The sequence below is a fragment of the Durio zibethinus genome, chromosome 27 (assembly GCF_047325235.1).
Source record: "Durio zibethinus cultivar Kanyao isolate XHJ-2024 chromosome 27, ASM4732523v1, whole genome shotgun sequence".
NCBI lineage: Eukaryota > Viridiplantae > Streptophyta > Magnoliopsida > Malvales > Malvaceae > Durio > Durio zibethinus.
In genome coordinates, this window is record NC_143188.1 from 3,355,684 (window position 1) to 3,383,100 (window position 27,417).

Sequence of the window (27,417 nt, forward strand, 5' to 3'; positions counted from 1 at the left end):
TGTAACATGAACATATAATAAAATGTTGACATGTGTCAAAATAGTCCAATCAGCTCCACATAATCAATGGCATATCATTTTTAAAAGAAAATTTTAGAAAAAAATATAAAAATTTGAAAAAAAAATGCTAAAAAATTGTTAAAAAATCTAAAAATTAAAAAATCTACAAAATTTAAAAAATTTAAAAAATTCTAAATTTTTTTTAAAAATTCTAAAATATTTTTTAAAAATTCAAATAAATTAATAAATTCAAATAAAAAATCTAAAAAGTTCTAGAAAGTTCTAAAAGAATTACAAAAAATTATTAAAAATTAAAAAAAATCAAAAAAATTTTAAAACTTTTTTTTAAAGTGTAACAATTTTTCAAAAACACTAAAATAATTTCAAAATTTTTTTAAAATTTTGCATTTAAAAATTAAAAAATTTCTAAAAATTCCATAAAATTTTTAAAATTCAAAAAAGACTTATGGATACATAAAATTGATCAAAATTTTAACAAATTTTAACGAAATGCTAGATTTTTGGAAAAATTAAAAACAAAAAACAAAAAACAAAAAATGAGGACCTTATTAAAATTTAAATTTTTTTTAGAGTTCAAAAAAAAGTTAACAAAAACAAAAAAATTCAAAATCAAATCAAAAATTAAAAATTTAAAAAAATTTAAAAAAATATAATAATTTTTAAAAAAATTAAAAAAACTTCTAAATTTTATTCTTATTTTTTAATAGTACAATTTCAATTTTTATATATATATATTTTTAATTTTGAAATTTTTTTAAAATTTTTGAGTTTTTATTAAATTTTTAAGTTTTTTTTAGATTTTTTTAATTTTAAAGAATGTTTCAAAATTTTGAAATTATTTAATTGTTCAAAATTTTTTATAATTTTATAATTTTTTCTTATTTTAAGTTTTATAAGTTTTTTTTTTATATTTTAAATTTAAAAAAAAAAACTATTTTTATAAATTTTTATTTTTCTTGAATTTTTTTATTTTTTAAAAAGTTTTTAGAGTTTTTAAAATTTTTCAAATTATGTTAATTTTTTTAATTTATAAAATATTTCTTATTTTTTTATTTTTTTACAAATTTTAAATTTTTTTAAATTTTCAAAATTTTTTAGAATGTTTTAGAATTGTTTTGAATATTTTAGAATTTTTTAAATCTTTTGAGAAATTTTACAAACTTTTTCAATATTAAAAAAAATTAAATTAGTTTTGTATTTTTATAATGTTTTGAAATTAAAAATTTTTTAAAATTTTTTCATATTTTTTATAATTTTTTAGAATAATTTTAAATTTTTTTAAAGTTTTTAAATGTTTTAGAATTTTGTAAAATTTTTTGAATTTTGAAAAAAAATTTTGCATTTTTTTTATTTTTTTAAAATTTGCTTTTAAGGATGACATGACATTAATGATATGATACTAACTAAATTTTTTTTTTACACGTGTTAATATTTTATTGAATATTCATACTACGTTAGTAAAATTAACTAACGGTATTAGTCTTCCATACCAACGTAATAACATATTAGAATATTCATGTACTAATATGACAAAAAAAAATTTAATAATAATATGATAAAAATTAAAAAATTCATAAACCAAATATGTATTTAACCTTAATATCTTTTATAGGTATAATATCAGAATTATTAAGTGCTCCTTTAGCTCTTTATAAAAAAGATGTTAAGAGGGATGTAGCTTACGCTACATGTCCCAACAACGTTATATGATGTTAGCTCAACTATGGGGTCCTATCTAGCTGCTTTATTTCATTTGAGTACTCATGCTTATTCGAAGGTATTGTTATTTTTAGGATCCAGATATATTATTTTTTCCGTGGAAGCCATCGTGGGATATTCTCCAGATAAAAAGCTATTCCTTTTATCAGCATAATGACTGAGAAGGACCCTGACTCTTGGCCTTCCTAAAAACAATCACAGCACAGTTTCAAATTATTTGTTAGTTAAAAGATCTATAATTCATATATCATATTATAGATTTTTAACATTTCATTATAATTCAAGACATTAATCCAAAAAATTAATATAGTGCTGAAAACCCATTAAAACTAGAATGCTGGAAAAAAAAATTCTAAAGAGTCGGGTATCAAAAGGTCCAGACTATAGCTTCAGCATGAACAACAGTCCACAAAATACATATGCATGAATTGATCACCTTATCATTGATAAAACACAGTTGAAGTTAAAAGTTATTTGATGAAAATGAGTCTATGATGACAAAAGGTTTCAAAGAAAGAAAGAAACCATTGTTTATTCTGCAAGCCTCAAATTTTGACCCCAATTATCTTCAGTAGATTAATTTTACAGCTTGAAAGGTGATAGTGAAGAGTTACCATTAAGCGCTTTTGAGTAGTAGTTTGACAGATAGTCCTTAACCAAGACATCTCTGTAGATTGGGGGGTTTTCTCCTGATATCAAATCCTTGATTGGTCCATAACGTCTTGATGCCTTTCCAGGATTATCTTCTATTGTCAGAAAGCATGCCACCGATATTCTTGGGCCTTCATTTTTCGCCAAGACCCCGTGATTAACGCTTTTGAACTTGTCATTGGAAAGAAGCTGCATTCAAACAAGAAATAAATCTGTTTATATTTTCTGATACATTCCATCTGCATTGGCTCAATTCCAATAATTAAAACAGAAGCTATACAAATATCAAATTGTTTACTCTAATTATGTTCACAATGGTAAGGCACATCATCAGATACAATATTCAAGATTCTGGAGATAGACTTGCCTGTAGAAAATCTCCAATATTTACTACTAAAGCTCCAGGAATGCATGGAACATAAACCCACTGATTCTCATGAAGAATTTGTAGGCCGCCCATTTGATGTTGCAGAAGTATGGTGATAAGGCTACTATCTTTGTGATGGCTAGTTCCCAATGTTAATTCTGGTTCAGGGCATTTAGGATAATAATGGCCCATGAGGAGCAGTACATCAGCACAATCCAGATCTTTAAGGCAGCTAAGGTTGAGCCCAGGAGCCTCAGACAGGAGTTCAAACAGTATAAACCCCAATGTCATATCGCTTGGAGTAATCCATCACTATGTCTCTGCAAGGTGATTTGTAAAAGAAAATTCTAGCAAGAGCTAGCACAGGGATGGAATGAAACCTTTCTCATATGATAAATGACTGACGCATACCTGCAAACTTCAGGCAATTCTGAAGGGTCAGGTGGATTATGAGCCATCAAACAACCCAAACTGTCCCTCCAGTTAGCAGCTTTTGACATGAACAAATCATAGTTGCTTAGATACAACACCTTTCTGCGAGTTGTGTCACGGGTATAGAACTCTTTCTTCACCTCAGTGTCTTGTTCATGAAATCTACGTATCCCATCAATCATCTCATCCAAAACACTTCCAGGAATTCCATGGTTAACCACCTGAAAGAAACCCCACTTCTCACAAGCAATCTGAACTTGCTCAATTACCTCAGCACGCAGAGTTAAGTCCTCCCTGATACCTTGGAGATCTATGATTGGGACACTGAACGGGTGAGAAATGATACAACTCGAGTTGTTCTCGAGGATAAAGTTCTGATCAATGAACATACGAGGAATTTTGGTCATCCCGGAATCACTATTCCCTTGACACCGGCTTTTGTATCATCAAAAGCCTTCACTTCACTTTGGCGGTCATAATCAGGGTTAGAATCTCCCTGAACTTCTCCAGTTTTTGTGCCCATAATTTTTTTTGTGTTTGTCTGTGTGAAATTGTTAAGCTGCTTTAAATCGTAATGAACTCTCTCCATTGCCAGTCAGATAAGAAGACAACAACCATTCCACAAAGTCCACAACCACATTTTCCTTGACTTGACTAGTCAAAGTAGTCATTATTAACCAAAAAAATCCATATGTCAACCTAAATTATCAGTCTGATCATACATGGGTCCTTACAAAGAATATATGCATGTAACTCATCCAAGAGGGATGAATTTGCAGCCATGCTGCTAGGAAATTGCATCCATTACTTTTGTGAGATATCATTATGACTTTTTGGTTTTAAATCATGATGTTGTTACTTTGATTGATTTACGGGTTGTCCATGTTAAGAAATTGAGCGGAGACAAATTGTACTTTGTAGTTGTTGGAATAGGAAATATAGGAAACTTTATCTATGTACTGTATATTTATTTTCACTTTGAATTAAAATTAGTGTGTACTTTCCCTGGCAAAGAAAACTCTTCCCCCTCTTTGTCCTCTGTTGCGTTTTCTTTCATTATTTTGGGGTAATTATCAAATCGTCAAATCCTACATTTTCTCGCTAAATATGTACATAATTACCTATTCATTTTTTATTTTTTATTTATTTATTCATTTCAATTTAAAAGTGTTCATGAATAATGTCAGACTAATCTCAAATGTCAATTTTAAAGTTTTGTCAAGATTGATATGATCCATTCATTTAAGCCTGAATAGACATGATATTATTCATAATAAAATTTAAAAATTATATTAATATGTTAATATTTTTAAATATATTTTAAAATTAAATATAAAGTAAAATTAATTTTTATTAATAAAATAATAATTTTTATGAGATAAAATTGAAGCTGAATTTAAAAATTCAAGTTCAGGGCTCCACCTACAGCAGGCTAGGGCCAAGAGCTTAATGGGCAACTTGATCTATGAACATGTCTATTTCATCTTTATTAAAAGTAAAAAAAATAAAATAATAATAATATTCTATGCTTTCGTTAAATAACAAAACAAAAATAAAAACACGTTGAGACAGAATAAAATGACAAATTGCAACATACGCAGGGAAAAAAAAAAGGCTAAAACTCCCTTTTTGCCATAAAAGTTTCTTCAACCTTCTAATTTTTAGTTTAATTTAATTTGATTACTTAAATATACTTTTCAGTGTAATTAAATTAGTTTTATTAGCAAATTAGTAGCATTTAAGTTCAAATTTTTCATTTCATGCAATTTTTGTCGACTTGAATTTATAAGGAATTATATAGCTTTAACACCCAAAGAATACTAGAAAGAGCACAGATTGGAAACATGTAAGGTTCGTCAGTTCAACAAATAAACGACACTTTTAATTGGTCAAGAATCAAAGCCACCATGACCAACATTTACCGAAAAAAATCTAAATTACAAAACTAATATCATATGCTGCTGCTGCTGATGTTATCTCCATGGCCAAGTTTAGAGGTTGAAATGCAGCAGGGCAGAAGTACCATCAAGGCCTTTTGCATTGAAGTAAGCGACATATTCTCTCACAGTGGTTTCCCTGTATTTTGGAGGATTTTCTTCTGATAACAACTCCTTAATTGGTCCATAAGGTCTTAAATCTGGCAGAAGAGAAGTGCTGAAAAAGCATGCCACTGATACTCTTGGTCCTACAGAATTTGCCAGTACTCTATGCTCCACACTTGTAAAAGCATCATTTGATATTAGCTAAAAGCAGTAAAATAATTACAAATTAGCTGCAAAACCCGGTAGTTCTGACAGAATTGCCACGGAGTATCACAAAGTTAGAAAACAAGAACAGCAAAAGATGCTAGAGTATGAATTCTTAGTAATATAACTATACTGGTAAGATAGATACGATCTGAAAATGACATGATTAAAATCTTAATAAAAATTATATATATTTAAAAAATAAAAAAGAATTCATTTTATGTTTTTTTATCAATATCAATTGTGGCACACAATTTTGTGTAAAACATGTATAATATGAATACATAAGTTATCAGTATTTTACATGATGACTTGTTATATCTAAATATAACTAACAACAAAAAAGAATGAAGGCTTGCCTGTAGAAGATCTCCGATGTTAATCACTAGAGCTCCAGGAGTTGGGGGTATATCAACCCATTGGTGGCCATGAAGAACTTGGAGGCCACCAATATGGTCTTGTAGAAGCACCGTGAGGAAGTCATTGTCAGCGTGCTTGGTTGTACCCAGAGTGAGTTCTGGCTGTGGACATGCAGGGTAATAATGTGACAGCATAACCAGCCCTTTAGCACAATCCATGTCCTTCAGGTGATCAGGCTGCAACCCTAGAGCCTCAGACAGTAACTCAAACAACAAATAACCCAAATGCATTACTTGCTTCGAGTACTCCATCATTATATCCCTACAATACAAATAACTTAAGCACATAAATGGTCATTTTAAGTACAGCAATTGAGATATCGAATCAATGAACCACACAGGCGGACAGCAAGTAGATTTCAGTTACTGATTGGTGATTGAAAATAAAGAAATGAGATGAGAGCACTTATGGTTAGGAAATCAATTCTACCTCCTATAATCTCATCCCTTACTCTTTTTCCATGGTACATTCATTCCTTGGTCCTTCATTTGTTTAACTACAGAGTAGTAAATCATGGTGATTTGAGGTGGTTAATTATAATGTGCAGTAACTACAACTGCTGAAGATTAAACATCAAGTTTTTTTTTTTTTGGTATTTGAGGTTATCAGCAGTGGAATTCTGGTAACAAAATTAAGAGTTCAACATTCTATCAACAAATCACATGACTATTGACAAAACATCGGGATATCATAAGATTTTTCAATTTAAGTTGCTAAATTAGGAGTGTGGCTCTAATTTAACTCAGAATTGTGGCTGAGTAAATCAGATTGCGACAGACCAATGGAATGAAAGCCTAGCACGACCAGTGACTACAAATCAACTCCTCAGCAAGACAGATGTGGACACTTTATTCTACACACATTCTGGCACTCCTTCATTTACTCTTTCTTTTTCATTTTTTTTTTTTTGGCATATTTTCACCTTTACATTAACAGTGCAACTCCTTATGAATTATACAGAATATGGCACATGTATACCTGGATACCTCCGGTAACTCTTCAGGCATGGGAGGATCGGGAGCCATTAAGCTGAAAAGTGTATCTCTCCAGTTGGCTGATGGTGAACTATACAGATCAAAATTGCAATTGTAGGCCACCCTTTTGGTATAATCCCGAGTGTAGAACTGCTTTTTCATCTCCAAATCTTGCTCAAAAAACCTTCGTACACCGTCCTTCATCTCCTCCAGGACACTCAGAGGAATTCCACTATTCACAACTTGGAAAAATCCCCATGATCTTGATGCATCCCGAACTTTCTCAACAATCTTCTGACGAGCACCTGGATCTTTCTTCACTCCCTCAAGGTCTATAACAGGAATAGTAACCTGGATGCCACTTGAAACTGAGTTCTTCTCAAACTGGTCTGGAAGGTGGTGGAATATCCGAGGAACCTCTTTAACTCCAGCATCAACAAGTCCTTTAACACCAGCTTTTGTTTCATCAAAAGCTTTCAATTCACTTGTTCGATCATATTCAGGCTTTAGTTTGGTGATCACCATTTTCTTCCCCCGTTAGCAAGTTTCAACAAAGAGAAGAGGAAGCGTGATGCTTTTAGATAGTGATGAAAGTGAAAAATAAGGCGATGATAGAAGAAGCTGTTGACTTGTATATTTGAGTTTAGCCTTTTGATATTGAGTTGGATGTTGGGTATGAAGTAATAATTAAAACAATGTAGAAGTAAATATCATAATAAACTTATATTAATGGATAACTCACATAATAATAGATAATAATTAATAATTTAAAAAAATATATTAAAATTTACGTAAAAAAAACTTTTTAATATAGAAAAAAAATTATAAAACTGTTAAAAAAATTTGTACTATCAAATAATTAATATATAAAATTCTTCTCTAATTAAAATTAGAGTTGATCAATAATTAAAGAGACAATTAAAAAAAATTTATCAAATAAAAAACTCAATAAATACACTTTAAATTTATTCTTAAAGGACTTTAATTTGATTTTTATTTTTTAAAATATAAAATTTTGAATCATAAATTTATTGATAAAATTTTAATTTAATCGAATCACGAATCAATTTCTATTTAATTAATTCTTTCTTTTTTTTTTCTTTCTCTCTATTTTCTAGCTTTACTTTTTTCTCTCTGCGGTGCCTCCTCTGTTTCTCCTTTCTTTTTCATCAAAAACCAACCCTCACCTTTTATTATGCAAGACTCTCTTAAGAAAGCCTAAAAACAAAAGATCCATGACCTTCTAATAGTGAAATAACCCGTTGGACTGGACCCACTTTTCTAACATTGGAAACACTGTAACTGTGAAGAGTGCTGAAAATTCAATATTAATGTAACACCACTCAATTTAACTTCACTTCAACTTTACGTAAATTCTTTTATTTACAATTTTTTCACAAATTATGAACAATTTGTAGCTACAACACCCAAAGAAGAAGACAAAGAGCACACATTGCTTAGGTTTACAAATAAGACACACAGGCATAACTCATTCCTTAAATCAACTTGGTCAAGGATCAAATTCATCACGACCAAGAATATTTTAGAAAGATCATATGAATTATATTATTTGCGTAAACTATTTGTCATGCTGCTGCTGTTTTTATCTGATCCTTGGCCAAGTTCAGAACCTGAAATGTGGCAAGGACTCAGCACGATTGCTTGAGCCTAGGGTCAGTTCTGGCTGCGGAAAGATCGGGTAATAATGGGACAGCATGACAAGTCCCTTGGCACAATCTATGTCTGTCAGGTAATCAGGGTTCAGACCATTCCAGAGTAACTCAAACAGCAAATAGCCCACATTCATCACTTGCATTGAATATTCCAGCGTTATGTCCTTACAAGAGGCATTTTCAAACCCAACTTTTCAATAACTGGAATTTTTGCCCATAAATGTATTTGTCCTCTGGCCAAACAACATATATATTTGTCCAATTAGGAATGCAAAACTTTGGCATTGGACTCTTCTGGGATGGTATTACAATGGGGGGAAAAAAGTTATTCAACATGATTGAATATCTAGCGGTATCTTGGAAATCCTTATAATTCATGGAGGCACCCAGATACCTCCAATATGATACACAGTTCAATGATAATACATTGACCAAATTATTCAGTTCATAAACTATCTTTTCTATCATGGCTTCCTTGCATCTCCCAGAGGCAAATTCATAGCCTGAAATGCATTAAGGGAGAAGTAACATCAACATCAAGGCCTCTTCCATTGGACTATAGCACATAGTCCCTCACTGTGGTTTCCCTGCATTTTGGAGGATTCTCTTCTGATAACAATTCCTTTATAGGTCCATCTAGCCTTGAGTCTGACATAATAGAAGTGCTGAAAACATGCTACTGATACTCTAGGTCCAACTGAATTTGCCAACACTCTATGCTCCACGCTTATAAATGTGTCATTTGATAAAAGCTGAAAAAATAGAAAAAAGAAATTTGAAATTAGCCAAAACATGTATAAACCATTCAATAAAATGCAACATGTTCTCAGCAGTAAACAGAAACTTTCAAGAATAAAGGAATCCTTCCAAGATGATCATCTAACTTATAAAATCACTCTAAAAAGAGATGAAAAAAGAAATTCATTGCAACCACTTCAGTTTCATGTATTTCATTCACTTAATTTGGTTTTGTTGATCCCTTTAGAGTATGAGAATTGAGAAGGGTTACGGCTTATTTTCGTACGTTATGATCATCAAGGATCAGTAGAATTACAATTTAAAGAATTGCTAGAAGAAATTGCAACTAGAAGATGAAACAAGCTATTATTTACAATATTATGGAAATCCACACCCAACCTATAATGTATTATCTGTTTTGATCTAAAAATTTCATAATTTTATCTCAAAAAAATTCTTACAAGTATAGATTAGATCTCTAGCTATATATTTTAACGGATGCTCTTGATATTCCAAAGTGAGATTTAAGTGTTACAAATATAAAAATAGCAATATTTAAAACTGAAGGGCTTACCTGTAAAAGATCTCCCACGTTAATTACTAGAGCCCGAGGAGTAGGAGGTACATCAATCCACTTATCTTCATGAAGTACTTGGAGGCCACTTGTAGAAGCACCGTGACAAAGTCATTACCTGCATGTCTACTTGTTCCCATAGCCAATTCTGGCTGTGGACACGCGGGATAGTAATGGCTAGGGTTGGCAATGGGTCGGGTCAGGGCAAGTTTTTGCTCGTCTCGAATCCGACTCAATTTTTATGATTATAAAACTTGAACTCGACCTGACCTGAAAATCTTTTATTATTTTTTATACTCGAATCTAATTCGATCTGATTTTGTATAAATCATATTTGACCCGAAATTAATAAAATATTATTTTTTAAAATATAAAATAATATTTTTAAAATATAAATATATAATTATATATAAATAAAAAATTAAAAAATAATTCTTAATATAATTACAGGTCGAGTCAGGTTGGGTTTGCCTAAAACCCAAACCTGACCTAACCCCGAGTTTTTTTTAACAAAACTCGATCCAACCTGACCCAAAATCTTATTTTTTTTATAAAAAAAAATTGATCTTATAAGGTTAGATCGGGTCGAAACCCGCCGAGCTCGGATTGGGCTGCCAACCCTAGTAATGGCATAGCATAGTAAGCCCCCTGCCACAATCCATGTCTTTCAGGTGGTCAGGTTTCAGGCCAAGTGCCTCAGAAAGTAACTTCAGTAGTAAATTACCCAAATTCTGCACTTGCTTTGAGTACTCCACCATTATATGCCTGCAAACATTACAAGAAAATGATGTATTAGTGGTAGTTTTGTAGCAGTCGTTCACTTACAAATGCCGCTAGCTTCCATGTTTTTATAAAACTTTAGGCGTTTATTATCAAAACCCCATTAAATATTCAAATAGCGACGTTGTTACTTATAAACGCCACCCAATACTTGATATTAGCGACATTTCTCGACTAAAACGCCTTGAATAATCTTTTCTTAAAAATTTCAGTGAATACTAAAGGCATATTTTTGGCAGATAATGCCTTTAATAATAATTTATAAAAAAAAAATTGTATGAGATTATTGAAGGCATTTTTATACAAGAAACGCCTTTAATAATTGGATCAAAAAATGCCACTAGCTTATTGAAGTCGTTTTTGTTAAAAAACAGTTTCAATAAATATCATATCAAAATGTTTCGATCGTACGAATGTTAACCATAAGGTTGTACGTTCAATCCCTCCATTTAGCCTTTTTTTGGGTTCTTGCAAAGATTATTTGCAATTGATTATTGTAGGCACTTTCTTAGGAAAAATGCCTTCACCAATTGCTTTAAAAAATTTTACAGAGAATATTGAAGGCGTTTTTAGTAGAGAAACGCCCTTAATAATTGATAGAACAAATATGGAGCCAATTCTTGAAGGCGTTTTTTGTGAAATCACCTTCTATACTCCAATCAATAAATTTTTGTTGTGATTTTTAAATGCGATTTTTGTCAAAAATGACATCCATAATCCATAGCCAAAAGTTTAAACCGATGATTTAAGGCTTTTTTGGCTCAAAACGCCCATAATATTCTAGACAAAACTTTTAATGGTCAGATTATTGAAGGCGGTTATATCCATAAACGCCTCCAATAAAAATTTGTTAGTGATTATTCAAGGCGTTACCCGTAGGAAAACGTCCTTCATAATCCATTCGATTATAGTTGGTATTATTGAAGGCATTTTTTTAAAATGCCTTCAATAATTTATACAAAAAAGACTCGACGGATTCTTGAAGGCGTTTTTTGCCGAAAACACCTTTAATATTTCACACAATAAAGTTTTTGTGGGATTATTGAAGGTGGTTTTGGTCAAAAGTGCCATTAATATGAGAGACGCTAAATTTTGATGGTCAGATTATTAAAGGCAGTTATATCTAGAAACGCCTTCCATAACTTTTTGTGAAGGATTATTAAAGGCGTTACCCGTAGGAAAACGCCCTTCATAATCTATTCGATTAATTTTTAGTTGGTTTTATTAAAGATGTTTTTCTAAAACACCTTCAATAATCCATACAAAAAAGGCACGACAGATTCTTGAAGGTATTTTTTTTCTCAAAACGCCTTTAATATTCTATAAAATTAATTTTTTAAGTGATTATCGAAGGCGATTTTGGTTAAAAACGCCTTCAAAATTTTTTGTTATGAATTATTCAAGGCATTTTCTTGCTAAAAACACATTCACTAATCTGATAAAAAAAACATAATTGATATTGTACATGTCAAGTCAGTTGTAGGTTTATGCCCATAAAATGTTTGCTTTTAGTTGTATATTAATGCCCAAAAAACATTTAATTTTTATATGTGATTCTACAAATTACATTTTAGAATTTACATAATGAACATTATTGTATTTCAATAAATTGACCACACATCTGAAATTAAAACTGATAACGTTGCCATATTAATATACCTTTTTGCAATAATCATACTCAATAATTTATTAAGTACACAGTGCATTCATAATAAATATAACAATAATATTAAACCAATACCCCAATGTACAAACTTAAAGTTTCCATTCAACATGGCATGTTCAAAACATTACAACACTTTGTTCCTTATATATTCATATTCAACCAATAATGTCTAACTTAAAGGTTTATCAACATTGATAAATGATAATATATAATCACACCATTCTTTACGGACTTCATCCACTTCCTCTTCCATGAAGCTTTCTTTACTCTCCCATTAAAAAAAATCAGAAATAAATGCTGAGAAATGAAAACATAATGTACCTTTTTATTTTTTTGAAGATATAACAAGTTTATGAGATTTATACTAACCTTGAATGGTGTGGTCATAAAATCATGTAACACTATCTCTCGCATAAAACAAAGGACATAATATTCACATTCAATATTACCGAGTTGATGAGGTACCTAAAAATTAAAGTAAGTGGGTTTAAAAAATATTTATCTACATAAACTCAGCATAAAAAAATATATTTCATATTTATCGGTAATGACACTCATTTTGATTTTTTTATCTTCTTATCAAATACAGATATTATCCTAAATTGAAAAGAAAAAAAATTACTTAATACATAAATAAAATTACTTATGAACAAACAGAAGATATATAATATAATAAAGTGTAATACCTCTTTATAAAAGTTTGAATATCGGTGTTAGGCATCATCGTTGGATTATCTGAATTAAGTAAGTATGGCGTTAAGGATTTGATGTCAATCACAATAAACACCCAATGACGATTACAAAATAATAACAATAATATACTCAAATTACGTATCAGATCATATTTGGGAAAAATTAGAGTAATTAAGGTTGGAATATAGCTTACTGTGTATTATACGGGAGCAAATAATAATCAACCAGTGTTTTCATGCATAGGATCACATGATTAGCATGATAAACGACTATCCCACTCTGTTCACTAATAAAGTTGGGGTCAATGAATCTAAATCAATTGCTCAACTGTCTCCCCTTGAGCTCTTTATATAGGAAGCTGCACGATAACAATCGACACTACTAGTTAGTATTACAACCTAATATAGATTACTACATATTGAATGTGCATATTTGTATTTATAAGCTAACCTCATATAAGCAACGATCTCAGCAGCTGATAATTCATCCAGTTCATAAAATTCTTTAACCTCCTCCACACCAATAAAAGAAAATGATGGTTATCAAATAACCCTTCCTCCTACTCAATAGTTAAGAAGTTTCCTCTGGAAAAAGGTTCCAGTGAATATTTGGATAACTCATCCATGGAAGCCTAAGCAAGGGTTATACTATAAGTTCGAACATCCTGCTACAATATTTAATGAAATATAAGTATTAAAACCAAATCAATCAATATAATAAACAAATTAATATTAAATTTATAAACAATATCATACTTCTTGAGTGGTAGCGGAGGATGGAACTACTTCCTTACTTGCAACAGAAGCTTCTCCTACGAGGACGATGCTATTAGACCGGTGTACTGGCATGTTATGCTGCATTTCTTCCAACATGGACTCCAAAGCAGTGAGTATTTGCTGTTGGTCACTGAGACATTACTCCCAATCATCAATTCGTTACTGTGATTGCTTAATGATTGCTTCATATTGTGTATTTCTCATTCACGAGGTTTTTTGTTGATTACTAAAAAACTTTGATGGCAAGACAAATTTACCAACCCCACGAACTTGACTAGGCCTTTCTTTAGCGCCTAATACTAAAGATAATGGATCTTTGCCATACTGGGTTGCCAGTTCACCATATTAGACTTTAGCAGCATAATCGTTTTAAAGGATAATAATAAGATAGGTTGTAACAACAAATCTATACAAGCTAGTATACATTCATGCATACAATCACAATACCAGTCATATATTATATTAAAAAAATAATTATACATACAATCTTTTTTACCATTTTCTCGGTTCCTTCATCTGTAAAGGATCCATCCTTTCGTAGGTGTCCTTATTTTCAAACATCCCATCTGAAAATTTTTGTGTCAAAACTCGTTGATTCCTATTAAATTATTATAATAAAAAAATCAGAATGTATGAAATGAATGTTCATAAATATTCATTAATGAGTATAAAACAAGTGTACAAATACACAATAGCTCATACTTCACATTTGGATATCCCTTTCTCATTGTTTGATTATGATATTGTTGTTTGGCCCGAATGTCTCGTTGCTATTCTTTGATTTTCTACAAAATCAAGAAATTATGTCAATCACATATGAAGATCAAAAGCTATATTGCATAAAGACTTACAAACAATTTTTTTGGTAATAGGTTTGCGTACTGAGAAATCTTCTGAAAATCAATTTTGAACAAAATTTATCCAATCTTAGACACTTATCACATCTGTATATGTCACAGGTGAAATAGCTAATACATCACCTTCACCAGCATCAGCCAACGGTAAAATATATTGGGTTATCAATCTGCTTTTAAAGTCCCCGAATACTTTTCTAACAGATTGCAACACAATCTTTTTATAATCAATTGGGACATCGAACTATTCCTAAATAAGTTAACATAATTAGTATGAACACATTGAATTTTAATTAAATGATCATTTAACAAATTTTATGAAATAGTTGAACAAACATACCACAATCGATTGTCATATCTCATTCTTTAGATCATCAGAAACTCATCATCAATTGGTGTACGTAATGGAAACCTTATGATGAACAATGGCTCTAATATGAGTAGCCATCTTAGCAGCTCCTTCAAACACAAGCTGCCCACTTTGATTGAAATGAACATGAATTTTTGTGTCACTCATTTTAATTTATTTATTTAGGGTCCTTCCCTTTCTTTTTTAGCCTACAGCAATGTCTTTTGCATGTTCATTAAAAGGAGAATTATGTTTTTTGAAATCCATGATACCTATAATATTGATCATAATTATACGAATTACACAATATGACCATCTAAATTTAACACTATACATTATTAAATACAACCAATATCATACTATGTACAGAAATACCATTCAACACGCCAATCAGCAATGTGCTCAGACACACCTTTCAGTAAACCATTCAGAAACACCATTCAGCATGCGATTCAACCCCCCAATATGATACAAAACCATTCAACAAAATAATATCAGACAACAAGGTTCAGCAAACAATTCAGCATATGATTCAACCCCCCAATATCATACAATACCATTTGACAATACAATCTCATACAATAAGGTTCAGCAAACCATTCAGCATACGATTCAACCCCCCAATACCATACAATACCATTTAGCAAAAAAATATCGGACAACAAGGTTCAACAAACCATAATATTTAAGGCATATTACATAGAAATAGCATACACGCAATTAAAGTTGCTTGGACGATTATGCTTAGGGTAAAGTTAATGAAAATATATAAACGCATATGTAAATATTAAGGAAACGAAAAAAAAAAATCTTTATCGAATATTATAATACAGTAAAATAAAAAAAACTTACTGGTAAAAAGAAAGGTGCGCATCATTGATTTGTTGAAGGTAGGTGACGACGATAGGGATAAAGAGACTAATGGTTTGATAGAAATGTGTTTAAGGGTTTGGTTTGGTTGAATAACACAACTTTTAATCATTCTGTCTACTAGCAGTTTGTGATAGCGAAGTTCAAGGCAGGGAAATGAACATATAAATTATTATTAAAGGCATTTTTCTTGAAACAACGCCCTTAATAAGCCCCTTAAAATTTCATTAGAGATTATTGAAGGTGTTTTTTACAAAAAGATACCTTTAGTAATCCAAAAATTAATTTTTACAATGAAAATATTCAAGGCGTTTATATTCAAAAAATGCCTTTGATAATTCTTAAAAATTATTGAAGGTGTTTTGAGTAGAAAATCGCCTTTACTGATATGCTCGTGATAAGGATAAAGGAAATTATTGATGGTATATTATGTACAAAATGCCTTCACTAATTATGGACTTTAAAAGTTTATAAAAAATTATTAAAGGCATTTAATAATAAAAGACGCATTTAATAACCACAAAAATTTTTTTTAAAGAAAATTATTGAAGGTGATTGTTAACAGAAAATGCCTTAACTAATTATCTACAAAATTAAAAATGAATTATTAAAGGTATTTTCTTCAATATATGCCTTCAATAACCGTGTTAAAATTTGTGTGGCATTTTATTGAAGGCATTTTATAGTAGAATATGTCTTTAATAATCCCAACAAATTCTACAAGAAAATTATTAAAGGCATTTATAATCAAGAAATGCCTTCAATTTTTATAAAGATAATTTAAAAAGAATTATTGAAGGTGTTTGTTAGTAGAAGACGCCTTCAATAATTCCAAAATATTTTTTAAAAGGAAATTATTAAAGGCGTGTTTTATTAACAAATGCCTTCAATAATTAAGTAATACTTTTAAATGAATTAGTAAAGGCATTTTTCTAGAATAAACGCCTTCAATATTTATGTAGATAATTTAAATGAAATTATTGAAAGCCTTTGTTCGTAGAAGACAATTTTAGTAATCCTAAAATTTTTTAGAGGGAAATTATTGAAGGCGGTGTTCTGGAATAAATGCCTTCACTAACCATTAAAAATTTAAATTCTCGATTATTAAAGGTGTTTTTTGCTAGAAGATGCCATTACTAATACCAATAATTTTAATTGAAAATTGTTCAATGTGTTTGTACTTAAAATAAAATAAAAGCATCTAGTAATGGTGTTTTTTTACAATAAACGCATTTACTATCCATCCCAAAATTTGAGCAGTGGAATATTGAAGGCATTTTGCAGTAGAAGACACCTTCAATAAATTGATTCAAAAAATAAAATGAATTAGTTAAGGCATTTTTTTGGAATAAAAGCCTTCAATAGAAGAAAATTATTTAAGGCATTTAACAGTAGAAGACGCCTTTATTAATCCCAAAAAATTCTACAAGAAAATTATTGAAGGCGTTTATTATCAAGAAATGCCTTTAATTTTTATGAAGATAATTTAAAAGAAATTATTGAAGGTGTTTGTTAGTGGAAGATGCCTTTAATAATTCTAAAATATTTTTTGAGGGAAATTATTGAAGGCGTGTGTTATTAACAAACGCCTTTAATAATTAAGTACTAAGTTTAAATGAATTAGTAAAGGTATTTTTCTAGAATAAACGCATTCTATATTGATGGTTTTTTTCAGTAAAAGACGTCTTTAATAATCCTAAAATTTATAGAAGGCATTTATTTTCAAAAAACACCTTCAATATTTATATGAATAATTTAAATGAAATTATTGAATGCTTTTGTCAATAGAAGACGATTTTAGTAATCCCAAAAGTTTTTAGAGGGAAATTATTGAAGGCAGTGTTTCGAAATAAACGCCTTCACTAATCGTTACAAATTTAAAGTTATCGATTATTGAAGGCATTTTTCCCTAAAAGACACCATTACTAATACCAATAATTTTAATTGGAAATTGTTTAATACGTTTGTACTTAAAATAAAATAAAAGCATCTAGCAATGGCATTTTTCTACAATAAATGCCTTAACTATCCATCCTAAAATTTAAGCAGTGAAATATTGAAGGTATTTTACAGTAGAAAATACCTTTATTAAATTGCTTCAAAAAATAAAATAAATTAGTCAAGGCATTTTTCTGGAATAAAAGCCTTCAATAACCGCTTAGAATTTAAATTCATGTAATAATGATGACATTTTTAACAGAAGATGCCTTTAATAATCCCAAACAAGTCTACTACAACTCTGTTGAAGGCGCCTATAATATATTCAAAAAATATTTATGAGAGAATTATTGTAGGCGTTTTGGTTAGTAAACACCTTACATAATCTAGTCCAATTAAAATATTCTCAAACTTAGCGTATCTAATCACCAACTTCAAGCTTAATCTTTATTATTATACTATTTCTCTTTTCAGACTAAATACAATTTACTTTCCCTTTCCTTCAGCTCTTAGTATTCGAGCATTCTCTTTTAGAACCCTATTTTGACTATTCATTACTTATTTAATTTAGCTTTTACTTCAATCGACTATTCTTTTAGCTTTTGTAATTCACGATTTTCTTTTTCGTGTGAACAATTTTCTCTAAAAACCACCTTATTTCATCTTATTTCAACCCTAACTATAAATACTCTTAGGTACTATCTACATTAGCAACAGAGTTTTAACATTGATAATATTTGGTAACTGATAAATTACTTCACAACAAGGAGTTCTCGTTTTATGTAAGTACTAGTCTTGTTATTATCTTTTGTTTAAAACATAGTAAACTTAAGTATTATTGTACATGATCATTTTCATATAAATTATTTATATACATTTGGTTTAATAATGTAGCAAGTACTAAATGGATAAGAGTTGGATGCAAAAGTCAAGATTAAGTTAAGAGTACAGAGATGAAGTGAAAAATTTTTCTTAATTTTGCATTTGAGAATACAAATGAAGATAATATGATATTATGCCTATGTGTGAAGTGTGCTAATATCAAGTAGCAAATACGTCAAGTTATTTTTGAACATTTAATTTGTATTGAATTTCTTTCAGGATATGTTAATTGGTATTTTCATGAAGAGTCTGTACTGTCAAGGTCTTCCACTAGAGTTCTTTCAACTTCAAAGGCTTTCCTACACCAACATGATCTTTTTATAATATATGACATTAAAGGCATGTTGCAAGATGCTTTTAACATTCATAACTAATATTTTCGTAATCTTTCTCCCTAAAATAAGGATTTAATCAATTCAATGTTGAAATGAATGAATTTGGTGAACTTATGATAGGTGTACGTAACCAACAATCTAGAGAAGAAGCATCAAAGTTTTATAGGTTGCTTGAGGATATGAATGAAGAACTTTTTGAGGGATTGAAACATTCAAAGTTATCTTTTTGTATTCATCTTTTTCACTTGAAATGCCTATGTGGATGGATGAAAAACTCCTTGACTTTATTATTAGAGTTTATGAAAGAAATGTTTTCTTTTGCAAAAATTCTTAATTCTTATCAGGAATCAAAGAAGATGATCAAGGATTTAAGTCTCAGATATGAGAAAATTCATAGTTGTCCCAATGATTGCATGTTATCTTGAGGGATAGAAAAAATCAAAAATCTTATCATTGGTGTGGTATTTCTTGTTGAGTTGATAAAAACCCTGATGAAAGGTTGAATGAGGATGGTGATGAGGTATGTGTCAAAAAGAAACATGTTAAGGTTTTGCGCTATTTTTCATTAATAACAAGATTTTAATGACTCTTCATGTCTTTCAAAATTGCAAATTTAATGAGATGGCATCATGAGAAGTGAATGGATGATGGATCATTAAGGCATCCTGCAGATTTATTGGCATGGAAATCATTTCATTCTAGGTTTCTAGACTTTGCATCTGATCCTTGAAATGTTATGCTTGGACTAGCATCTGATGGATTCAACCCGTTCAAAATGATAAGTACTTTTTATAGTACTTAGCCAGTTGTATTGATTTCTTACAATTTACCAGCATGGATTACTATGAAGCAACAGTCATTTATATTGTCTATGATAATTTTTGAAAAAAAAGATCTAGATAATGATATAGATATCTACTTATAACCTTTTATTAAAGAGTTAAAGCAATTATGGGAAGGAGTTAAGACCTATGATGCATCAAAAAAAGAGAACTTTAATATGCATGATGCTTTATTATGGACTATCAATGATTTTTCTGCTTATACGAATTTATCCGGTTGGAGTATAAAAGGTCATTATGCTTGTCCATATTATGCTACACAAACATGTTCAACATGGTTACCTAATGGTAGAAAGTTCTGTTATATGGGACATCGTCGATGGTTAGATGATAATCATCGATTTAGATTCTAAAAATATCTTTTTGATAAAACTGAAGAGTTGAGGAGATTACCTTTACCCATCAGTAGGTCTAATATCTTGTCAAAGTTAAAAGATATCAATTTCACTTATGAAAAAATGACTCTATCAAGAAAAAGAATGAGAGATATCTTTGAAGGTGTATGGTCTCATATTATGTAATTTAGTGATACTTATACTCAAGTTGATGATCTTGATGTTTAAAATGATGAAGAATACGATGAAGTAAATGACCCCAATGAGTCTGAGTTGTAAAAAAAAAAGTATCTTTTTTGAGTTACCTTATTGAGAATATAATTTATTATGCCATAACTTTGATTTGATGCACATAGAGAAGAATGTTTACGAAAATTTTATTAGGACAATTCTCAATGTGAATAGAAGATCTAAGGATGACTTAAAAAGTTAGCTTAACCTAGTTGAAATAGGGATTCGCCCAAACCTTTATCCGAAGTTACTTTCTAATGAAAAATATTGATCGTCTGTTACTTGTTTTGGGATTTCTAAAGCTGAAAAAGATGTGTTTTGCAAGGTTTTAAAAAATGTCAAAATTTTGGATGGCTATGCATCAAATATATCGAGATGTGTGAATCTAAAAGAGCGAAAACTTTCTTCATTGAAGTCACATGATTATCACATTTTGATGCAAGACTTACTTTTGATTACTTTATGTTTATCAATGTCAAACCAAGTCACTTCTGTGGTAATTGAATTGAGTAATATATTTAAATCTCTATGTCAAAAATATATTAATATGAAAGAGCTTGACAAACTTCAAGATTAAGCTGTGATTATTTTATGCCATTTAGAGAAGATCTTTCCTCCAAACTTTTTCACTATTATGATGCATTTGGTTATCCACCTTCCATGTAAAGCAAAAGTCGGTGGGCCAGTTTATTATCGATGGATGTATCTTATTGAAAGGTATTATTTGTTAATAGATTGATTATGTTTTTTATTGATGATCAAGCCATTCTACTTAAAATAACATATGACTAATATTTTATGCTATAGGTTTTTAGGTAGGTTAAAGTCTTATTGTCACAACAAACATTATCTGAAAGGTTCTATTGCTGAAGAATATTTAGCAGAAGAGTATATGACATTTTATTCTCGTTATTTGAAAAATATTGAAATGAGATTTAATAGACCATCAAGAAATATTGGTATGCAGCATACAGACTCTGCCTACAATTATCTTTTTCAAAGTTTTGGACAACCAATAGGCAAAGCTGAATTGGTGAAGTTAGATGATAAATCTTGGGCACAAGCATATCGATATGTTCTTTTTCATCATGACTCAATTGAATCGTTTCGCACGTAAGTTTTTTAGCACAAAAATTATTCATTACATTAAGCATAAATTATTGTCTTTTTTTTTGTTAATACTTTATCATGATGCTTTATAGTGAGTATAAAAATAATTTGAAAGATCTTGCGCATTATCAACGATCAAACCTTCGAAAGCTTGATAAGTTGTTCACTGAAAACTTTTATGAATGGTTAGGAGCACCTGTAAGTAATGATATACTTCCCATTATGAGAAATCTACATAGAATGCTTATGGTATAAATAGCATTAATAACATATATATATTTATTTCACTTTTATAGGTTTGGAGTGGAAAGCTTGCTAGTGAAGAGGTGAAGTGTCTTTCACACAGTCCGAATCGGATTGTGAAATGATATAAAGGTTTCATCATTAATGAATTTAGATTTCACACTAAATCCCGTGAGAGATTTAGAAGTACACAAAATTCAGGCATTGTTGTAACTTTAACAACTACTAGCTATGCTACTACTATGGACACAAACCTTTTAGAGGGAAATGTTGACTATTATGGTATGATTAATGACATCATTGAGTTGGATTATTATGGCAAGTGAAAAGTTATCTTATTTCGGTGTGATTGGGCTGATGTGAATAGTATGATGGGTATTAAGAAAGATCAGTATAGATTTACACTTATGAATTTTTCTCGATTCATTCACACTAGACAACAACTCATCAATGAACCTTATCTTTTTTCATCTCAAGTCAAACAAGTATTTTACTCTGAAGATCCTGAAGAATTGGGTTAGTTTATTGTTTTTCGAAACACACCTAGAGACTTATTTGATATGGGGTTAAATAGCAAAGACGATGTTGAACATGAGACTGAATGTTTTCCTTTTATTGAACAAAACTTGGATGAAAATATCTCCAGTACATACGCTCAGTGGTTCTGCGACGATGTTACTGAAGACATTTATGAACCATGAAATGGTGTATCTATTTGTAATTCGAGTGTTTAAGACATAATGTAGTAAATGATTGTATATAATTAATGTCACATTCGCTATTATATAATTATTGTATTCTAAATCATACATTATCTTATGATTTAATTAAATAGATATGTTCTTTATATATCATAGGTTTTGATTTCTTAACTTCTTAATGGCTTCATATATGTTCTAAACTAATATCTTTTTTATATTTGCTTTTATGATGTAGGTAAGCTACAATACGGATGAGTAAGTTGAAAGAAAAACATATCAGAGATATCAATTCAGAACTGTCTGCAACACCTGTAGATATTGGCAATGGACTGAATCATTTGAAAGAAAATGAATGTACTGTAAGATCTAACTCCGTCACTTCTAACCCTTCAACTAATATTAGATATGACAATACGAGAGGTCTAGGTTTAGATAGTACCCCATCAATTGATTATGCTTTAAATTTGAATGCAGGTATGATATATTCCAATTTTAGAATTCGAGTATAATGATAAAAGTATTGTGATTTTACAAAATTATTTTTTATTTGTTGCAATTGATAATAATGGTCAACGAAAAACCAGAGGCCGGACAACTTTGAAGGAATTGTTTGCATTACCTCCTAACAAGCGTATTATAGTATCTACAAACTCTGATAGGCAACCAATTGGTGAATAGGCTCAACTATTGGCTGGATTTCTAGGCGTGCTAGCGCGTAATGGAATGAAATTGCCTATTCATCATGAAACATGGTATAAAGTTTCAGAAAAAGTTAAGGCTGACACTTTAAACTTTATTAAGGTATTAGTATAATTAATTAGAAATAAAAAAATTTGTATTTAACATTTTGTTTACTTATTCTAACTTTTCTTATTGTATTATTACAGTCAAAATTTGTACTTGAAATGCCAACTTTATTTGTTCTTAAGTCATTAGGAAAGAAGTGAAAAGATTATAAGCATAGTTTGAAGAATAAGTATTTCGATTGAAATAATTCTGTAGAGACAATAATGAGAAATCTACCCCGTAATGTGATTAGGTGGCAATATGAACAATTAGTTAGATTTTGGTTCCCAAGAAAAAGAGAGGTACTAGTTTATAACTTTGCATAGTAGAATGAAATGATGAAAGTCTTTCATGGTTTAAGTTGGTAATATTTGTATTTCTATCATATACACAATTATTTTTTATGATAGGAAAAAAATAGATTGAGATTGGTAGCAGAAAGCAACAGAAATATAACCATACAAGTGGATCAAAAGTTTTGCAAGAAAGCAAAAAGAAATAGTAAGTTTATGATAATAAACTTTTTCCAACGAATGAACTTTTTTTACCGTTAAAAGGTAAATATGCAAATTAATAGTTATTGTTCTGATTTAATAGTTTTGATAGTTTCAATATATATATTAAACTTATCGAAAGTTTTAAACTTAGTTGACACGGATGATATGTATGAAAAAATTTTTGTTTACGTGTGTTTAGGTAAAAATACAAGTTTGTTGTTATTGTTGTATTTTAACAGTTTGAATAGCTTCAATACTTAATATTAAACTTGTCTGATTGATTGAACTTAGTTTCTACAGTTGATATGGGAGAAAAAATTATCGTTTATGTCTATTTTGGACTATTTTTGCATATAAAAGGCAAATATACAAAATAAACTTTTGGATGGCGTTCAACATATTGAATGGCTTCAATCATTGATATTAAACGGGGAAAAAATAATTGAATATGGTTTCCATGATCGATATGTGCGAAAACCCAAAATGTTTTTACTGTTTGCGTATGTTTAAGAGTATTGTGTTGTTACGAGGCCAAAATATAAATACATGAGATTAAAATTATTCTAAATGTTAATACTTGATTGACAGGCTTGATATTCATGAATAAGTTTCAGTTGATATGTATCCTATCAAATAACATATGTTTATGTATAGGAGAATGAGACAGGCAGTACAATTGGACGTGTGAAACTTTTTTTCATAACACACAAAAAAAAAGGATCTTACATGAATGTCAAAACATAAGAAATTATGGTAATTTGTATCATCTATTTTAACAGAAAGTAAATATTTACTCTTTTTAACATATTATCAATTAAGTAAGAAAACTTGATAGTTGTATATGACAAACTCATAGGAGAAAGCGAAAGAAAAAATGGTTGTTGAGATTGAAATAGCATCTGATGGTTATCTTAACATGCAAGAAATGAAAAATCATATATTCATAAAAGTTACTGGAAAAGAAAGGCATGGACGGGTTCGAGGCCTTGGATTGGGTCCAACACCATCTGCCTACTATGGACATAGCTCTCAGCAATTTACATCTTCAGCAAGTCAATCTTCGCGAGACATTTCAATATTGAGAGGGGAGTTACAAATTATGCAACAACTTTTTTAGCAAATGGAAGCAAAAAGAGAAATGAAGCGTGCCAAAATTGAGGAAAAACGTGCTAGAATGGAGCAAGAGCGTGCTAAATTTTAGCAGTTGCATGATTGATTTGATCATCTTTTGAATTTTTTGCAACAACAATTTTCAGGAAATGATCTTGGTGCTCCACCAACTCAAGTATTATATTTAGTAAATATTTAAATTTTTAAATATAAAAAAGGCATACAATGAAGTGTTAAAAATTGCATGGTATTATTCAGTAGGTTCTTGAGCACGCTAGTGACCAAAGTAAAAAATTTTCTTCATCAATTGGCAGCTAGCAAAATGTATGTAATCATCCATTTCATACATTTTAATTTTTATTTTCTTAATGTATTAAAAATATTTGAATATTATTATACTATTTATTAAACTTTCTATTAATTATATGCATATTTAAACATGAATTAAGTTTATATTAATTTCACTTTCTGAATTTAAGTTCTTTAATGAAATTAAAAGTTAGTAACAGAAATTAAAAATATATATATTTATATAATAGCGGCGTTTATGTTTAACAATGTCGCTAAATGAATAATTTAGTGGTGCTTGTATCGTAAAATGCCACTAAAAGTAGTGGCGCTCTTACCAACAAATGCCACTAGTAAGTGACATTTTTTATACAAACACCACAAAATCAATGACGTTTTTCTCAAAAAAATGTCACTAAATTAGTGGCGTCTCAAAGATACAAACGCGACTAATATAGAGGTATTTTTATATACAAACGCCTCTAAAGTAGTGATGGTTTAAGTTACAAACGCCACCAGAGCAACGATGTTTTTCTCATAAAAATGTCACTAAATTAACAGCGTCTGAAAGATACAAACGCTGTTAATATAAAGGCATTTTCAAATACAAACACCTTTAAAGTAGTGATGTTTTCAGCTACAAATACCATCAAAGCAACAACGCTTTTCTCATAAAAATGCAACTAATTTAGCAATGTTTCAAATATAGAAACGTCATTAAAATGGGGGTGTTTTTTTGAAAACGCCATTATTTTTCACAATGCGTGTATAGCCAGCGCTTTGAGTAGCGTTTTTCATAAACGTCGCAAATCTTTTAGTAACATTTATAAACGCTACTAAACTTTAAAAAAAATACCACTAAAAACCTAAACCCCTCTAGTGAAATTAATTAGGCATGTCAGTGATCATTTCTTCATCTCACTTGGTTTCACCTCTAAACTATGAACTTTGTGTATGTAAGAGAATATGGGAAAAATGCCATCTAAATAGGATTACATATAAAACACCAGCGTAAATAAACCTATTTGGACTAGCTCAAAGAGGGATGTATTAGGCAAAACAAAAATCTCTTGTCGCTTGATAAATATATATATATATATATTACATATACAATCCATAAATTTATCATATTGGTTAATGTTTAATATAGCAACCACTTGAAATATGAGTTACAATGTCATCCAACACCACAGATGCATAAACTACACTTAAAATGGAAAAAGTGAATATAATAAGCAAAGGAAAAATCTTAACATACCCATACCATTTGTAAACTATATAATAAAACATACCTACAAACTGCTGGCAAGTCTTCCTTCTTAGAAGGATTAAGAGCCATAGGGCTAAAAAATGTATCTCTCTAATTGATTGCTAAACCAGTATACAAATCAAAATTGCTATTATAGACCACCAGTTTCGTATAATCAAAAGCATAATATTACTTTTTCACTTTAAAGACTTGCTCATAAAACCTCCTTATAACATCTTTCATATCTTCTAAAACACTTACTAGAATTCCAGGATTGATTACTTGAAAAAATCCCCATTTCCTTTATGCCTTCCTAACTTTGTCCACCTTATTTTTTCTAGTAATTGGATCTTTTTTTGCTCCTTAAGGTCTATAACAGGAATACTAAAGTGAGTATCACCTGAAATTGAGGTTTTTTGAATTTTATAAGGTGGTTGATGAAACATTCTAGGAACCTCTGTGATTCCAACATCAACAAGGCTTTTCACTCCAACTTTTGTATCATTAAAAGCTTTCAGTTCACTTGTTCTATCATAATCAGGGTTTGATGTGTTGGTTGTCACCATTTCTTGTTCTTTTACAAACAAATTAGATAATTATGATAGGAACAGGATGATGGAAATCTATCTTCTTTTAGTAAATGAGCATATGGTCAGAGTTTATTGTAGACACCCATATATGTTCGACATCGATTTTTGTTATTATTATTATTGTTGTTATTCTTTATGCATGGTGTATTATTATAGTATAGTATTATATTGTATGTTATTATATTATTATTATTATAGTTTATTAGTGTTATTTTTAGTATTTTTTTATTTATTTTTTTTTTATTTTCTTTCCTAACTGTGACTAAAGAACTGAAACTTAGAATTGAATTCAATCAAAGGGTCAATCAGAATCCAAATCAAGGGATTTTTAATCAATCTAGGAAATCAGCAAGGAACCTAAACCTAAATTAAGGTTTGGGTAGAATCCAATCTCATGATTCAAGCCTGGGATTAGTTTTATCCATTTCTTAAAATTTGTTTTATGGATGCCTATAAATTAAATTAAGATTTCAGATA

General features: G+C 29.8%; 1 protein-coding gene and 2 pseudogenes across 2 annotated transcripts; all 3 read right to left on the reverse strand.

The window, feature by feature from the left end:
* Window positions 1-2,065: 2,065 nt before the first annotated feature.
* On the reverse strand, window positions 2,066-3,755 carry LOC111280173 (deacetoxyvindoline 4-hydroxylase-like; annotated as a pseudogene). The gene is made up of 3 exons (XR_016334702.1): window positions 3,170-3,755; window positions 2,759-3,078; window positions 2,066-2,580 (listed from the first exon to the last, which is right to left on the reverse strand). The product of XR_016334702.1 is annotated as a deacetoxyvindoline 4-hydroxylase-like (transcript).
* A 1,253-nt stretch (window positions 3,756-5,008) lies between these two features.
* Window positions 5,009-7,480, reverse strand: LOC111279348 (1-aminocyclopropane-1-carboxylate oxidase homolog 1-like). The gene is made up of 3 exons (XM_089756526.1): window positions 6,835-7,480; window positions 5,796-6,117; window positions 5,009-5,433 (listed from the first exon to the last, which is right to left on the reverse strand). Exons 1-3 carry the CDS (start codon window positions 7,353-7,355, stop codon window positions 5,182-5,184), a joined length of 1,095 nt encoding a protein of 364 aa, XP_089612652.1. The 5' UTR covers window positions 7,356-7,480; the 3' UTR covers window positions 5,009-5,181.
* Window positions 7,481-8,999: 1,519 nt separating this feature from the next.
* LOC149510843 (1-aminocyclopropane-1-carboxylate oxidase homolog 1-like) lies at window positions 9,000-26,916 on the reverse strand (annotated as a pseudogene).
* Between the last annotated feature and the right edge of the window lie 501 nt (window positions 26,917-27,417).

What these genes read in the sequence shown, in the direction of transcription:
- LOC111279348 (XM_089756526.1), bottom strand. Translation starts at nt 7,355, where the DNA reads ATGGTGATCACCAAACTAAAGCCTGAATATGATCGAACAAGTGAATTG. An exon ending in GAGTTACCGGAGGTATCCAG is followed by an intron (nt 6,118 to 6,834) that starts GTATACATGTGC and finishes TTTGTATTGTAG; the next exon opens with GGATATAATGATGGAGTACT. An exon ending in ACATCGGAGATCTTCTACAG is followed by an intron (nt 5,434 to 5,795) that starts GCAAGCCTTCAT and finishes TACTGCTTTTAG; the next exon opens with CTAATATCAAATGATGCTTT.